At 47.9% G+C, this 18,270-nt stretch overlaps 1 protein-coding gene across 1 annotated transcript in view; it reads left to right on the top strand.

Annotated features, from left to right (window-relative positions):
• The first annotated feature begins 967 nt into the window (after positions 1-967).
• Positions 968-18,270, top strand: part of Tmem233 (transmembrane protein 233) — a 36,930-nt gene continuing 19,627 nt past the window's right edge. Inside the window, exon 1 of the mRNA XM_041647047.1 lies at positions 968-1,156. Coding sequence (XP_041502981.1) covers positions 968-1,156 — 189 coding nt within the window. The remainder of the gene's footprint in view (positions 1,157-18,270) is intronic.

The raw sequence follows: 18,270 nt of genomic DNA, 5'->3' as shown, positions 1-18,270 counted from the left end.
ATGACACACACACTCTTTTTCAAATGTAGAAATTGGGTAAGGTGATGGGGACTTTATCCTGTGACCAAGCTGCGTCTAGGCAGAGTCTCAGTTCCGATTTCTTGGGAATGGCTGAGATCTTGACACAGCTATTTTCTTGGCCCCAGGAACCAAAGCCCATCTCTCTGTCTGTCTCTCTCTCTCTCTCTCTCTCTCTCTCTCTCTCTCCCCCTCCCCCATCCGTTCAGGTTGCAGACACCAGCCAAAACCACCACCTGTCTCCCATATAAGAGGAAAAGTAGAGAGAAGGACCTCCTTGTTTCTACTGGAGGGAGGCGGGTGCGGAAGGTACCTGCTCCAGACGCCAGAGCCTGCGGAGGCGTGAGAAGGGTAGTATAAAGTATAAAGACTGTTATCGACTGGATAGGGGATCATACTCCCGCTAATGATTCAAATTCAGCGGTGTTTTAAAAGGTGAGCCAGCCCTTTGAAGCCTGCAACACCTCCCCGCCCCGACCCCCGGACCATTTTAAATCTTAAAAGGTCCTGCTTCCTCTTTTCCTGAGCCAGTTCTTGCAAACTTCTCAGTGCATCCACTGAAGTGTCTCTAGATGTAAGGGAAGTTAGTGTCTCCCGCTGCTCCTCTGCCTCTAAGTGAGACAGATCCTGTCTGTCCGTCCGTAGGTCCGCGTCGTCGTCCCCCCCACACACACACCCCGCGCGCCCGTCGTCCCTCTCGCCCCCGCCTCCTTTCCCTGCTTTCTCCCTCCCTCCTTCTTTCTGGGGAGGCTCTTGGCCTAGGTCCCTGAGCCCAGCCGGGTACAGGCAAAGGACCGACCTACGCGAGAGGAGTGCAGTCACATCTCCCTTGAGGCTGGAGCTACAAGCTTTTCAAGAGCGTCAGCTCACCATGAGCCGACAGCCACAGCCTCAGCTTGCGCGAATTTCGCGCTCCTCTTCCCTCCCGGTGTCACCAGCGACTTCGCCCATGTCCCAGTATGTGTCCCGCATAGATTCCAAGGGAGCATTGGACAGCAGCAGCCCCGAAGCCAACACGGAAGATGACAAGACCGAAGAGGACATTCCTACACCCAAGAACTATCTGTGGCTCACCATTGTCGCGTGTTTTTGCCCAGCGTACCCAGTCAATATCGTGGCTTTGGTCTTCGCAATCATGGTAAGTGGGGTTGATATCAAAAGCAGCTGCAAAGGAAAGATCCTGGCGGCGCGGTCTCTCACGGACTTTTTGTGCTGGGTTTTGGTGTACACACCTCTTCCTTGCCTTTCTTCTGCTCAATATTATCAGCCTCCGCAGCACAGAGTCTAGCCAAGCCTTCGGGTGGCAGAAACAACTTTGCGCTCGCTTTCCCCGCGCTCCCTCTCCAAGTTCCCTATCCCCAACTGCTTTCCTAGGACCTTACCGAGTGTGCCCTACGCTAGCAGGCTGTATGTCCCGGGCTTGGCCACACTGGTGCCCCTGCCCTCTAAGCCCCCAAAGTTGCCCTGTGTTAGGCAAGTTCTTTTTCTTTGCCGGCATTGGGCTCTGCCTCCATGGGGTCCTCCCTGAACTTGCCCCACTTTGCCCAGAATGCTTTCTGTAGGGTCAAAGTTCCTTCTGTTTCTTCCTGCACCCAGCACCCCTCCCTTGCCTCTCTCTGGCACCTGTTTTCCAGCTCTCTGGAAGTTGTCACCCGGACATTTCCACAGGACATTCTTGACTATGCCTTGCGCTCCTTTCACAAGGAAAAAGGCGGCTTGCTCTTTATTTTCCCTCAGTTTGTCCTAGACTGTCCCCACTTTGCTGCACACGGACCTTGTCGCACTATTTCCTGGAACCCCTCCACCACTCTGTCCTGTGCCCAGAGCCCCCAGCCAGTGCACTTGAGGACTCCTCCATGCAGCTGCACCCTGGGGCTCAGCTCTGTTGCCCTCTTCAATGCTCCCAGGAACCAGATCCTCCCTTATTGACTAGAGCAGCTGGTCCTGGTGGTGGCAGGTGAAATTCACATAGACGCTGTCCCGCTGCTGTCCCGGGACAACCCCAGTAGTTCCGTGCTCCCTCCCCCATAGGCCCACTTCTCCTGCAGCTAGCCAATGCAACTCCCACCCAAGGCGGGACTCAGCTGGGCTAAGGTTGGCCACCTGTAAAACCTAACCTGGGCACAGCAGGGATTCCATTTATACCTACTCACTGACCTTCCCCAAACCTGGCTGATTGCACCAGCGTGCAAGTGCGCAATCGCTGCAGTTTTTGGCTTGGTTCAAATCCCAGTCACACCACTGGTTGTTTAGTCCTAAGGTGACCAGAAATGGGTGCGGATCTCTAAACCTAGGTTTCTTTGTAAAACGGGGATTATCATAGCTATATTTCAGAGTGATTGTAAGTATTAATGAGATAACTGTGACATACCTAGAATGGTGCCCAGCATCACAATTCTAATATCAATAATAATAATTTCCTTATTCAAATGTTACTTCATGAGACCTGGCTATAAGTTTAAAACAAAAGACACTCCCCTCCCCCATCAAGCTGTAGGTGCCCCTTCCCTTTCGCTTCCAGAGCAAGATCCTTCTCTCCACCTAATATAGTGTTTAAGACTTTTAAGGTTTGATCTGGGGGGAAGCACATACAGTGCGTGAGTGGAGGTCAGAGGTCAAAGGACCACTCACCTTTTAGGTGAGTTCTGGGGATGGGACTTGGGTCGCCAGGCTTGCACAGCAGGCACCTTTGCTGGCTGGACTATCTCACTGCCCCCTTTATTTTTTACTATATCTGCTGCCTGTGTCGCCTCATTACACAAACTGCCAGCTCTGTGAGGTTGGAGATATTTACCATGTTTGTTAGTGGGTGCTGCAGAAGCAGTCACAAGAGGCTCTGACGCACGGATAAACTTAGGAAATATTACAAAACGAAGGCATGGGTGAAGGATTCACGTGTCCGTTTTGCTCCTGTTTCAAAGTCCGGGAAGTTGAAGTTATCACACCCTTCCAGTAGGACCAACCAGCTGACTTCCCCACTTCCTTCCTCTCCCTGGGTATCTGATCCTGGGTTGGTTGGGGTTTTGTTTTTATTTTCCTAGAGGCTGGAGGAGTTGTAGGCTGCCAGACTCTCCCAGCAGCAGCCTCTCAGGCTGGCACCAGTGCCCACATTCCATCCTGGTTTATTGGTGAAGCAGCTAATTTACCCTTCCCGTTGCCACTTTAGGGAAACCCCTACAGAGGCTTTCCCTCTCTCTTGCTGGTCGGAACTCAGCCACCAGCTGGCGGTGACAGGCTGGATGCTAGTGCTGCAGCTGGGAGCTGGAGCTGAGGCTTGGGATGGAAGGAAGCCTCTCTTAGTCCCATCACTTCCCAAGCTTTTCTCCAGAGCTTGACAGCATGATAGCATTTGACTGTCAGAAAGCTGTAGGAAAGTTCCATACATTTTTAAAAAAAGTTTTGGTTGTTGATCTGAAAAGTGGGGATGGGATGTTGGTGTGTGTTGCTGTTGTTTGCTTCAGTTGAGGGTTTTAATTTAATTTTGCTTTTCTTTGTTTGTGTGGGTGCCTGTGCCTGTGATATGGGAGGGGAAGAGGTCAGAGACAACAGTGTGGAGTTGCTTCTCTCCCTCCACCTTTTCGTGGGTTCTGGGGGTTGAACTCTGGTCTTCAGCTTTGTGTGGCAACTGCTTCACCCGCTATCTGTCTTGCCAGCGGTAGTTTTGTTGTTTTTTTGTTTCAGGCTTGGGGTTTGTAGGTAGCTATGCTGGTGGTGCTGTTTTGAGACAAAGTTTCGCTTTAGAGTCCAGACTAGCTTTGAATATGAGCCTCCTGCCTCCACCTCTTGAGTTGCTGGGTTGACAGGTCCATGCCACGGCACCTGCCTTGTGTACGCACGCTGTTTAACACTGAGTAGTAGAGTCATATGGATGAGACAAAATATATCTGCCAATCATGTAGAGCCTGCAGCATTGTATTGGGTATGTGTAACAGTCGTGTCTCGGATGGGTAGGTAGGTTTGGTGTCTGGAGGCACCAGGCTACATATGGAAACAAGCAGAATATGAAACAATTGAAGGTAAAAATCTAAACAGCCCCTCCTACTTGCTTGCTACTGTGTATTCTCTAAAGTATCAGAAGCAATTGCTCATTCAAGAAGCGTAAACACAGACAGGATTGATAAATTTCATGAGGATGGTTCCAAAGGGCAAAGAGAAAAAGTCTTGCAGAGGAAGGTGAGCTTCTGAGTGTGTTATAACGTTGTTGAGAGGAGAGAGGGGAATTTTATTTGTTCAAAGGTCCGTGCCTAACAAAGACTTTACAGCTGTTGGGGCCTCTCCCTGTCTTTCTCCAGGCCTCACCTGGGGAACTCACCTGTTTCTTTCACTGTTTGTATCTCAATCCTATATGAACTGAGAAGAAAGTGTCTGTAGTTAGCTCCTTCTGTGAAAACTATTCTTTGAAAAGTCTCGGGTTACCGTTGCTGTGTTCTGAGTGGCTAGTATGGTCCTCGTGATTGGTGTGGCCCTTGTGATTGGTGTGGCCCTTGTGATTGGTGTGGCCCTTATGATTGGTGTGGTCCTCGTGATTGGTGTGGTCCTCGTGATTGGTGTGGTCCTTGTGATTGGTGTAGTCCTTGTGATTGGTGTGGCCCTTGTGATTGGTGTGGCCCTTGTGATTGGTGTGGTCCTTGTGATTGGTGTGGCCCTTGTGATTGGTGTGGCCCTTGTGATTGGTGTAGCCCTTGTGATTGGTGTAGCCCTTGTGATTGGTGTAGCCCTTGTGATTGGTGTGGCCCTTGTGATTGGTATTTTCCCTTACTATTGGTGCTGTTTTACAACATACAATGTTTTACTTCCTTTGGCATTTTCATAGTAATGTAATTTCACTTGATATGCATGAAAGTTACTCTCCCTGTCTTGGACTCAGGAAGGTGACACTAGGGGGGCAAAATCAAAAACATCGGTCCTCGCACTTTCCGCTCAGTCGCTGGAAACATTGTGATGAGAAGTCACGCACAGCCCTGCATAGGAGCACGGCTCTGAATGCCGTCTCTCTGAATAGACTTGCCTTGTCAATACGGGAGCATCCTCTATTACCCCCCATCAACCCATGCTGGAGTCCTCCCCATCAACCCATGCTGGAGTCCTCCCTGACGTTTGGTTTTAATGATGGGCAAAAGGACAATTCTCTTTGTCCTTGAAGATATTTATGGAGCAAAAACTACTAAGAGCTGAAATAGAGACAGATAAGCATGAATGAGTTCATGTAATAAGAGGAAATAGACCTTGCCCTCTGGAAGCCCCATCTCAGAATTCCCAAAAATACTTTCAGGCTACGAAACTCAGGACCAAGCAAAATCTAAACAAGAAATCCCCAAATGATCTGAAAATGAAGACATCATTACTAAAAATATCCACTAAGTGCCCGCATACATCAGGATATTTTGATAGAAGTCAGCTGTCTAGGATTTTGGAGTCTGAAATGCTGACCGACACAGAGTTCTTGCATCCAGTCCAAAGGACTCAGACTGTGATCCGGGATTAATGTAACCCTACAGGCTGAGAGGATATAGGGAGAGAGAGGCAGAGGGACAGTGGGAGAAACATAGCCAGACAGCGGCAGAGAAAAAACTCCACTCCTCCCTAGACACAGAGACAGGGAATTGAGGGGTAAGAAGACGGCAGAGCCTTTGGAAAAGAGGAGAGTCAGTTTGTATAAGAGAGCATATGATGACATAAAGACTTCAGTGTCGCAGCTCACAAGGACAGAGGGCCAGTGGGATGGCTCAGAGGGTGAACACGCTTGCTGCCAAGTCAGACGATCTCAGCTCCACCACTCCATGCCACTTTGGTGCAAGCAGAGAACCAATACCCGATTGTTGTTCTCTGATTTTACATACATACTGTGGCACATGTGACCAACACAAACATACACACTCAGAGAAATGCTTAATTAAACATAGGTTTTCATTTTCATTTTTTTTAGTTTAACTCTTTTTTACTTTATTATATTTTTAAAAAGAAAACAAACTTTTTTTCATTTTACATACCAATCTCAGTTCCTACTCCCTCCCCTCCTCCCCATTCCCTTCACCTACCCTCCCCACACCACCCCCCAACCGCTTCTGGTCTTTTTCACTTTTAAAGGACAAATATTAGTATATTCAAAATAGCCAGTAGAAAACATTAAGTACCCACAACGGAGGAGATGGTGCCATGGATACAGCACTTGCTCAGTAGGCATGAGGACACGCAGAAGCTGGGCAAGCATGGTGGCCACCTCTATTCCATCCCTCAAGGGAGTCTCTCCCGCGAGCTGGCTAATACATTAGCCAACTGGTAATCTCTGGATATAATTGTGAGACCCTGTGTTAGTAAAAACAGAATAATCCAGGAAGACCCCTGACATCAAGTTCAAGCTTCCACATACGAGCACGCATGTGAACATACATACATGTCCAAACACCACACAAACGCCACGTGTGTCAGAGCTATGGAAAGAAAACACTGCTAAGAGATGAAAGCTGAGAAACAGCAGCTGAACTGAATGCAAAGCTACCCCGTGGCCTGCTAGAGACTCACCAGCATTGGCAGCAGACTTACTATTTTTGGTCTCCTTGTTAAAAATATGGAAAAGTTTTTAATAATTAATTCTTTGATAATTTAACATAATGCGTATTGCTAGTTAGCTCTTACATCTATAATTAACCCATTTCCAGTATTTTATATTTTACCACGAGGCTCGTAGCCTACCAGCAAGGTTTCAGCACGTCTGTCTCTGGCAGTGGCTCCACAGCTTCTCCCTTGACTCCACCTCCTCTCTCCCAGCATTCAGTTTAGTTTTTCCCCACCTAGCTCTACTCTACCCTATCACAGGCCTAAGACAGTTTCTTTATTAACCATTGGTAATCACAGCATACAGAGGGGAATCCCACATCACACGGTCTGTGGGTAAAGCAGACACCCTCAAGACTCCACTTAGTAGAACAGTATTAGGTCTCCTCTAGGACCTGTGACCTCTCCAGTCACAGGCTCTGGGCCCTGTGGTGTCAGGCATGAGGTCCTTCTGGGATCCAGGAGGCTTTAGGTTGAATTGGAAAGTGGTCTTGAGATGGATATAAATATTGATCCCAGATTAGAAATTTGACTCAAGTGTAAAACACCGATGTGTGGCATGAGACACATGTAACGTCATGTTAACATGTAACGTCAGTCAGAATTACATGTAAGAATTACAGTAAGCTTCGGGTGAAGAGTTGAATGGGAAAGCAGGTCAGAACATGAAACTGTATGAACAGGGAGACCACACACAGTTTATCAGTAAAAGTGTCCAGCCACCATCTCTGTGCCCTCACATGCCTGAACACGGATAGAGGGAGAAAAGGCTGGAAGTATTTCCGAATGCCTGTTTCCATGTGCATTTTACCAAGTAGATGAGATCCTTCCAGAGAGTGGCACGCAGTGCCAGGAGAACCAACAAGCAGCATGAGACAGAAGGCAGGCTGAGGCCGTGCTGGAGGAGAGGTCTTATTTCAGAAACAGCGGTAGGCGAAGGCTGAAGGGCGAGATGAGGCTCAGGGCAGAAAGAAGCTATGTGTACCAGAGGTACGTACGGTATCACTTAGAATGAGTGTGACTTCTTTCGGAAGGAACCCTGTCATAGAATGGGTCACCTGGTGGAGTGTCCCAAAAGGGGCGGGAGGAGGGGCGGGAGGGAAAACTGGTTGGAATATAAAATGAAATTAAAAAATAAATAATTTTTTTTAAAAACTAGTTTTCAACAGGCCTTTCTTCCGGTCAGCCCTCAGTACAGCCTGTTTCCATATCTAGCACCAGCTCACAGGTTGCTCTTACTTCCACCCTTTTCCCAGACTGGACCCATTCCCTATGCTAACATGCTCACTGTTAGCAGGGGTCTACTTCTGTTCGGGTGCTGGTTAGCCTAAGAGTTAATGAGCTGCAATTGAAATGGGGCTTATGTTGATCAACAATAGCTGGGTTTGGGTCGCATCTGTCTGTCTTCTTCCGGAGTGTTCTAGTCAGCTTGAACTGTCAGTGTTAACACGATTTAGGGTAACCTGAGAACGGAGTCCCAATTAAGGGATTGTCTGGATTAAATTGGCCTGTGAGCAAATCTATAAAGAATTGTCTTATTAATTGATGCCAGAGGGTCCAGCACACTGTGGGCAGCACCATTCCCTGGGAAGGTACCCCTAGACTGTAAAGCAAAACCTGCTAAGCATGAGACCGAGCAAGCCAGCAAGCAGAGTTCTTCCTTGGTGTCTGCTTCAGTTCCTGCCTCAGCATCCGTTGATGACAGACTGTGACCTGTTCATCTTCCTGCCTAGGCATCCCCCGTTGACGGGCAGTGACCTGTTCATCTTCCCGCCTTGGCATCCCCCGTTGACAGACTGTGACCTGTTTATCTTCCTGCCTTGGCATCCCTTGGTGAGGGACTGTGACCTGTTCATCTTCCTGCCTTGGCATCCCTTGGTGAGGGACCGTGACCTGTTCACCTTCCTGCCTTGGCTTCCCTTGGTGATGGACCGTTACCTGTTCATCTTCCCGCCTTGGCATGCCCCGTTGATGGGCTGTGAGCTGTTCATCTTCCTGCCTCAGCATCCCTTGGTGACGGACCATGACCTGTTCATCTTCCCTCCTTGGTTTCCCTTGGTGACGGACCATGACCTGTTCATCTTCCCGCCTTGGCATCCCCCGTTGACGGACTGTGACCTGTAAGCAACAATAAATCCCTTTTCTACCTAAGTTGCTTTGTTTGTGGTATCTGTCACAAAAACAGAATGGAACTAGAACAGGAGGTGTTTCTCAAGGGGCTCCCACAAAATTCCAACCTGCTAATTCTAGCACCTGCTTGGTCTTGCTGCAGCTCCCAGTGAGCACCTAAGGTAGTCATTGTGCCCACTGGCTGTTTCTGAGCCCTGTCACCATCTCCTAATAGGCACTACCACCTTCTCAGGAAGCAGCTAACCCCTGGGGGCTTTGAAGAAGCTAACATTCCTTCTATCATCTTGATAACACAGCGAGGTGGGTGGGCTTTAATACATCTAAAAGGTTGGGAAGCCATCACCACCGTCCAGTTCCAGCAAACTTTCATGCTTCAGTAAGGTGTGCAGCTCAGACCTAACCCAGCATGGGGGAGATTGAGGCAGGAGAAGCCTGAGTTTCAGATCAAAGAGATTTTAAAATGAAGATAGAAAGAGAAAATACAAATATTGTAAATTTTGCACTAGCATAGAACTCCCATTCTCTTGGTCAGGCGTGGTGGTTTAAGCCTGTAATCACAGCCCTTGGGGGACTGAGGTAAGGATTGCTACAAGTTTAAGAGCAGCCTTGGCTACTTAGAAAGACCTTGTTTCAAATGAAGAAAAGATTTCTGGATGTGCCAGGACTGTTACCCCCAAGAACATTGCAGCTATGGTTGCCCATCTAAGACCCACATAAGATCAAGCCAATCAATCTTCCGGCTTGGATATGGGTTGGGTATTATAAGCTCTACCCATAGCTGAGAGCTATCGACTTGATGGCTGCCGTGGGTTGGGGGAAAACAGCTTTCTTCAAGGGTGTGGCCTCTCCTAAATTGCCTATGCTTCAGAGAATGGCTCTGTACCATGTGCGCATGGGCGGTCCTAACTGGACTCCATGGGTTATAAAGAGGGGGGGAAATCGAGGACATGAGGTTTGGAGGGGGAGAGTCTGAGAGGAGAGGTCTACACATAAATGTGCATGAAATTCTCAAAGAGTAGAAAAATAAAAATACAATGTTTAAAAGAAAGGCAAAGGCCCCACGTCTGTCATCTCTCACTCCCTAACCCCACCAGGGAAACCTGGGGCATCTATTTAAGCTGCCTGTCCCCTTGGCTGGAATTTGACTCTCTGTGACCTTTTACATCTGGCTTCCGTCGCTTCGCAGGCTGGTTTTCAAGGTCCACTTATGTCGTCCAGGAACAGCGTGCTCTTCTTTTTAAGGCTAAACAGCATCCCAGACCTTTTTTTAAAGCTAAGCACCAGCAAATTATACCTCTGATTAAGTGTTGGATCAACTGGAATTGTTGTGTGACTCCACTCAGTACTCTTAATAGAGAGGGGGTTGTGTGCTTAGTTATCAATTCATCATTGTTCAGGTATTACAGAATCATACTAACCCACTCCTGTGCCAGCCCTGGGAGCAAAAACACAGTGTATACCTTGATGTTGCTTTCTATATTGATTTTTTTTTTCAATTACTCTTTTCCCTCTATCATTTGTTGATGGGCATTTGGATTTAATCCACTTGGGGACTGTTATGGTTTGAGTCTAAAATGTCCCCCATCAGCTAAGGTTTGAACACTTGCTTCCTAATGGGTGACACCATTCAGAGAAGTTGTGGCTCCTTTGGGATGGGGGGGGGGGCGTGGCACGCAGAGGTGAGCCCTGGCTCTTTCGGTTGGAGTCCAGCCCCACTTCTGGTGAACTCTGTTTCCTGACCAGCTAAGATGTGATGATCTGAGCTGCAGAACCCTGGCCACCATGCCTTTACCGCCATGAAGGGTTGAAGTAAATCCTTCCTCCCTGAGCCTCCTCCTGAAGGGGAAAGCATCAGTTGGGGCTCATCCTCATCAGGTGTACACCACAGGGACACATAAGGGGGCAGATGGCGCTGTCACAGACCTCCCAGCTTCAGTCTCCTTGGGAGCATCCTTCAATCATCACTGTTGAAGCCTGTGACAGTTTAGCCTTCTGAGGACCTGAAAGACTGCCTGCAAAGCAGCTGCATCACTTCAGACTCCCACGAGTCCCTAATGGGGGCTCCAGTTTCTCTGGATCCCCAGTAGTCTTTCCCATTGCCTGTCTTCTTCAGTCTGTCCCAATGGGTGTCAGTGGTGTCTTCCCAGGCTTTTGTTTGCTGATGACCTGTGACCTTGAGCATCTCCTTGTTTATTTTTTTATTGGCCATTTGTCATCTTTGAAGAGATGTTTATTCAAATCTTCAGTCTATGTTTAACCTGGGTTAATTTTGTTATTTAGCTACTAGAGCTCTTTATATATGCTGGTTCTAAATATATATTCTTAACAAATGTATCCCCCATTGTTATGGATAATCTGGCATTTCTTCTCTGCTTCGTGCTCCTTGGAGAGGTCTGGTTGTCACTGAGAGCTGTCAGTGAATGTGTTCCTTTTGTTGTTTTGTTTATATACTCCCTCCCAACCTTCCTCCCTCCCTCCCTTAGCATTAATAGGAACACTGGGCTGGGGACAGACTCAAAGACAAACATTGTATCACTTGAGGCTTTGGACTCAGCACCCAATTCTGAATCCCAGTTCTGCCCCTTATCCTAAGTTCCTTGAGCCTAGATTCCTCACCCATATGTTGGGTACGTTGACACTGGGCATTGTTTTTTTTTAATATTTTATTTATTTATTATGTATACAATATTCTGTCTGTGTGTATGCCTACAGGCCAGAAGAGGGCACTAGACCTCATTACAGATGTTTGTGAGCCACCATGTGGTTGCTGGGAATTGAACTCAGGACCTTTGGAAGAGCAGGCAATGCCCTTAACCTCTGAGCCATCTCTCCAGTAGTAAATGGGAGAGCAGGGCTCCTTTCTGCTCTCTCTCAACCTCACAACTGGCCCATATCGCAGCTGCTTTACCCATCTTCCCTGGGAGGAGCTTAAGTGATCTCCTCTGAGTACAGCTACTACCATCTCAAAGAAATGGGGTGTGAGGTGGCGAGAGTCTCCATTCCAAAGGAAATCAACAGTAACTCAGGCTTAAGAAGCAAAGTCAAACAACCTGTAAATCCACCCCCCACGTGGGGCTCTGTCTTAATTCCTTCGCAGCTCCGCCTTATTTCCTTCTGAGCAGTTCTCACTCCAGAAAGTTCCCCTTTTTTGTTGTTACTATGTGAAATGTGTTCTTGGTTTGTCACCCAGGCTTGACTTGAACTCTTGGACTTGAGCAATCCTCCTGCTTCAGTCTTCAGAATGGTGGGACTTCAGGCACACCTCATTGAGCCATTTTTAACCTTGTGTCTGAGTGATTAATGCATGGTTCAACTCCTTGAGGGCAGGGGCCTTGTCTGCCTCATTCATACCTGGCTAGTGTCCCCAGAACTTATAGTACTGGTTCTGAAATGGCTGTGGCTTAATAGTTTTTAAGGAACTGAAGACCGTGGCTTGCAGTGTCTTCGAGCTCTGGGGAATGTGCTGATAGGCCAGCAGCCTGTCTTCCTTCTGGTTGTTGGAAATAGAAAGCAGTTGCCTTTGGTTGACTGTCAGTGGCAGAATGGCACTGAGAGCTTCCAGGGCATGTGTTCATGGGATATGCTGGGAATTCAATCAGGTGAATACCTATCTGGAAGGCACACAGAAGTTAGGCAACTTACACGGAATTCTAAAACTTTAGGGTGTGACTCAGATAGAGTCCTTGCCTCTCATCTTCCCGGAACTGGGTGTGATCCCTAGAGTCACCAATAACAGCCACAGAAAACAGCAATTAGTATAAATTTCTCAGGTGTGGAGGCACACTTTTATAATCCCAGCACTGGGGAGCTGGAGGCAGGAAGATCACTGTGTTTACAGTAACCCTGGGCTACAAAGCAAGTTCAAGGCCAATTGAGACCCAATCTCAAAAAAGTAGAAAATAAATAAATAAATTACCAAGGGGTTGCACTACAGATGGCTCAGCAGTTAAGAACATTTGCCGCTCTTGCAGAGGACTCAAACTCCATTTCCAGCACCCACATGATGGTTCACAACAGCATGTGACTCCAGTCACCTCCAGTGGCTGAGGGCTCCTGCATGTGTGTGCTGCGCAAACGCATGCGGGGACACAGACACAAAATAAACAAAGAATTCCTTTAAAATAACCAAAATCCAAGGACCCCGGGATGCAGTTCAGTAGCAGAGCACTTACCAGGGCACACAAGAACACTTCCTGACCCCACCCTACCCCCAAACAAGAAAAGAAAAGAGCTGGGTACCACACAGAGCCCAGGAAGGCTGGCTCAGCACCCTTCTGCTCGGTCGGCATAGCACAGTACCTTTCACCATGAGAAACGAAATCTGAGCCTCCAAGCCCATGGTAGGTTATCATCTCAGACAGGAGTCTCCAATTCCAAGTCATTAGCGGGCTTGGTCTGCAGTCCAGTGGTAAGTGTGAGGTCTTGAGTTCAAGTCCCACCCAAAATAAACTCATAAATAGAGCCATAGCAGAGGTAAATAGCTCTCATCTCTGAGAAGCCAGCATGCAGACAAAGCCCTGTCCATAGGACTCACACCGGAAACCCAGCATGCAGATGAAGCCCTGTCCATAGCACTCACACATTGCTCCCATCCCTGAGAAACCCAGCATGCAGACGAAGCCCTTGTCCATAGGACTCACACATTGCTCCCATCTCTGAGAAACCCAGCATGCAGATGAAGCCCTGTCCATAGGACTCACACATTGCTCCCATCTCTGAGAAACCCAGCAGATGAAGCCCTGTCCATAGGACTCACACATTGCTCCCATCCCTGAGAAACCCAGCAGATGAAGCCCTGTCCATAGGACTCACACATTGCTCCCGTCTCTGAGAAACCCAGCAGATGAAGCCCTGTCCATAGGACTCACACATTGCTCCCATCTCTGAGAAACCCAGCATGCAGACGAAGCCCTGTCCATAGGACTCACACACCACCACACAGAGCAGACAGAGAAGCCAAACCACCTAATTATTCAGTGCTCACCTCTTCCTTTTCCTGCCCGGCCCCCGCCCCTCACCCCATCCTCCTCGTCCATCCTTGATTCTCATGACAAGAACCTGTCCATTCTTCAGGTTTCGTTCTACATGTATTTCCTCAGATCACTGCATTTTAAGTAGGTCCCCTGATCTAGGCAGTAGGATCTGACTCAGCCGTGGTATAGAAGACAAAAAAAAAAAAAATCAGATAATGAGCAAACTGATGTAATTTATCACTTTAGGGCCACAGCAATAGAGTCTCACCTGTGGGGTCAAACAAGGATTCTCCCCGCTCACCTATAACCAACCTATAACCACCTAGACCCTGTCTAAACAGGAAGAGCACTGGGCAAACAGATCATTAGGAGGGCATTTCCCAACAAAGTGTGTCAGTGAACTGGAGAACAAAAGCTGGCTATTTAAATCTTATTTCCCTTGACTAGAAATACTTGCATGAGGAAAGGCTGTTCTGACCTTCCACCGGGCTCTTGACAAGTACAGCAAGGTGTGTCAGTACTCACAGCAAGCTGCCAAGATCAAGATGCTCAGAAGTCAAAGGCAACCAAGGAAATGACAGGCAGAACCCAGGGTTCAGTTAGCCTAGTATCAGGGGTAGCCCGAGGAAACAGACGTGTGAACCAAGACAAGAAGAATGAGACAGAATGGAAGAGGCTTCCCAGCAGAGGAAACAGCCCTCAAAACAGATGTCAGGGAAGGTGGTAGTGGTTAGGAGAAAAATTCCACAGGCAGCTAGAGAGGAGCCAGGAACGGTGGTACACACCTTTAATCCCAGCACTCAGGAGGCAGAGACAGAGGATCTCTATGAGTTTAAGGCCAGCCTGGTCTACATATAGAGTTCTAGGACAGCCAAGGCTAAAATAAAAACAAAATAAAATCCCTGGAGCTAAAGATGAATCAGCAGTTAAAAGCACTGGCTTCTCTTTCAGAAGACCGGGTTCAGTTCCCAGCACCCACATGTCAGCTCACAAACATCTGTAACCCCAGTTCTAGGGTATCCAACACCCTCTTCTTACCTCTGTGGGCACCAGGCACACAGGTGGTACACAGACATACATGCCAACAAAACAATGATACACATAAAGTAGAGTAATTTTTGAAGAGGCTGGAGAGGTATGTGGATGGGGGCAGCTCTGGAAAGTCTCCATAATTGGTCAAAATATTGAGAATACCTGGCTGTTGAATGTCCGGCCATAGTAAGATACCTATGTCACCACTTCCCAGATCATGTACCTCGAGAGAGAAAGGGGAAAGAGAATGTAAGAACCAGAGGAAGCAGTTGAGGAGTGTGTGCTGACCTCCAGGCATGGCAGGGTCACTGTGCTCCTGAACTCAGAGCAGCTGGGATCACCTGCACAGGACTGAGCCGGTAAACATAGTGAGATGGAAGTGGGAGATCCATGTGGCCCCCCACTCCCCAGAATTTCCCCACAATTAATAGTTATAGGGAGGAAGAGACATTGTCTTCAGTGGTATAGCCACTGGTAAGGTGCCCGTTCCTGTAAGCAAACCCTCATCCGTGCTCCTGTAAACAACCCTGACTAGGTCTCTCTCTCTCTCTCTCTCTCTCTCTCTCTCTCTCTCTCTCTCTCTCTCACACACACACACACACACACACACACACACACACTCACACATACACACATACATACATATACTTATATACACACAGACACATACACACAACACAGAGACTCACACATCTACTCAGACAACACAAACTCACATATACACACTCACACACACATACATACACTCACACACTTACGCACAGGAAAGTAGAACTAAAACTAGTTAGAAAAAGGAAGGTGGTTAGTAGAAGTGCAAGGGGAAGAAGAAAGTTTAAAGGGAACAATGAACATGATTGAAAGTCATTAAGAATATGTATAAAAAGGTCAGTGAACCCCACAGTCATGTATAATTAATATATATTTAAAATGTGAGTCCCAGTCTCGGAATGGTGGCATAGGCTCCTAATCTCAGCTGCTCAAGAGGCTGACACAGGAGGATGGCAAATTAAGGCCAGCTTGAAGAGCTTAGTGAGGCCTGTCTCACTGAGGACACAATGAAAAAGGCAGAGGTGGATACAGCGCAGTACAGAGTATCTGCCTAGCACTCACAAAGCCGGGGTTCAGCTCTCCCCTCTTGTGCTCACAGGCTCGGTATTATCAAGGTTTTCCAGAAAAGCTACTGCACAATAATGCTGGGAATTTTCCAGAAGGGAGAACTGGGCAAGAGGGATGTAGAGCATAGAAAGTGTATTCCCAGGAGCTGGGAGATAGCTCAGCCATTCAGAGCCCTTGCTGCCCTGGCAGGGCATGTGGGTTTGGTTCTCAGCACCCACAATGTGGCTCATGACCATGTACAGCCTGTAATTCCAGTTCCTGGGGATCTGGCACCATTGTTGAGCACAGGGCATGCACATGCTACACAGACATACATGCAGGCAAGCACTCATGCACATTAAATTAAAACATATTAACTTTAGGTATATTTAGAGCTAGGAAATGAGTCACTGGATACAGCCATTGCTGGGCATCTGAATTCAGATGCCAAGAATGCACATAAAGCTGGACACAGCAGCACATGTCTGCAATCTCACACTCATACTGCACGAGACGCAAAGACAGTAGAATCCCAAGAAGCTCGCAGCTGCCGCCTGCACAGACAGCAGCAAACAAGAAATCCTGCCTCAAAAGCATGATGAAGGCGAGGACCAATTCCAGTGTTTACTCTGAATTCCATACACACATCTCAGCATGGGCCTGCCCACTTACACACACAAACACACATACACACACAAACACACATACACACACACAAACACACATACACATGCACATCTGAGCATGGGCCTGCCCATTTACACACACACAAACACTCATACGCACACACAAACACATGCACACACATCTCAGCATGGGCCTGCCCACTTACACACACAAACACGCATACATATACATACACACGCATACACATCTCAGCACGGGCCTGCCCACTTACACACACAAACACACATACACATGCACATCTCAGCATGGGCCTGCCCACTTACACACACACAAACACTCATACGCACACACAAACACATGCACACACATCTCAGCATGGGCCTGCCCACTTACACACACAAACACACATATGCACACACATACACACGCATACACATCTCAGCATGGGCCAGCCCACTTACACACAGGAACATGCATACACACACACATATACACACAGTCTTCTTTCAAATGTGGATTTTTTTCCTCTTTGTCAAGATCAGGGAGGGCTGACCCTATTACACAATACATGAGACACCGTCCTGAGCACTTGTATGAACTGGCTCACTTAAACCAGAATGACCAGGCAGATAAACTACAAAATACCTCTTACTGTCTTTCCACGATTAACACTTTGTGTTCAAGGAGCCTACTTTGTTTGAGGGTAAATACAGAAATTTCATAGCAGTTAAGGACCAAGAGAATGAGCAAACAATCAACACAGTGAGACCAGAGGCGTAGCTTAGAGCCGTTTTCCCTATCACCTTGAGCAGAGGACAGCACCTGCCCTCAGTCAGGATCAAGTCATCTGTGTGGTATCGGGTCATCTCTGAGGTTCTGACAGGTAGGCTGAAGCAGCTCAGAAGGCTTGGACATTGAAGTGTCTTTGGCCCCCACCGCAGTCATGTTACTGTGTCTCCGAGCCTTGGTGGTTGACGTGTCTTTGGCCCCCACCGCAGTCATGTTACTGTGTCTCTCTGAGCCTTGGATTTCTGATGCATACAGGGCTAAAATTGTTTTTAACCCCCACAAATTACCTCGTACTGTGCCTGGCACAGAACTTAATATATACAAATAATTAGAGTAATATCTTTTCTATGAATATGCCCCCTTCCCTCTCCCTACATTTCAGCCACATTGAGTTTCCTGGGGTGTGGGTGAGGGGCTCTAATGGCTCTTTCTTGCTTCCTCCCTTGCAATCCTCCCAGCCAGGGCCCCTCCCTCCTGCGCTCTACACACTTGCCTGCCTCTGAGAGCTCCCTTCTCCTCTTCACGTGTCTTGCCTGAGTACCATTTATCGCATGTTTATGTGTTTGTTCTCTATCCCCACCAGAATGTAAGGCGCGCGAGGGCCAGAGCAGCACAGTTGTTTAGCCGAGAGTTATTGGATGAGTAAAAGAATGAATGTCTGTCCACCGAAGACAATGGTTCTCAGTCTGCCATTCCCCAAAATGACTTCCGAAGCTTCCAAAAAAACAAAGGGAGCATCCGAGGAGATGGCACAAGCCTGCTGTTCCAGCACCCTGGTGGCAGGAGGCAGAAAGATCACAAGTTCAAGGCTAGTATAGACTCTGTCTGTCTCATGAAAGCAAACAAGCAAAGATCCTTGGAACCCACCCCTAAAGATCCTGACTTAACTAGTCTTGAGGAAGACTTGAACTTGGGACTACTTTAAAGCATGCTCCCCGCAAGCAACCCTGAGGGTCAGCCAGCGTTAGAAATTACTGATAGAAAGAATGTACAAAACAGCTTCGGAGAGCTTCACTTCCGGTCTCTACGGCAGCAACCCCACAGAGGATGC

Source organism: Microtus oregoni, unplaced genomic scaffold, assembly GCF_018167655.1.
Source record: "Microtus oregoni isolate MIOR12 unplaced genomic scaffold, Mior012 000003F_ref0000135, whole genome shotgun sequence".
Taxonomy (NCBI): Eukaryota; Metazoa; Chordata; class Mammalia; order Rodentia; family Cricetidae; genus Microtus; species Microtus oregoni.
The sequence above is the reverse complement of the archived record's forward strand: the minus strand, read 5'-3'. Positions and strand labels throughout refer to the sequence as shown.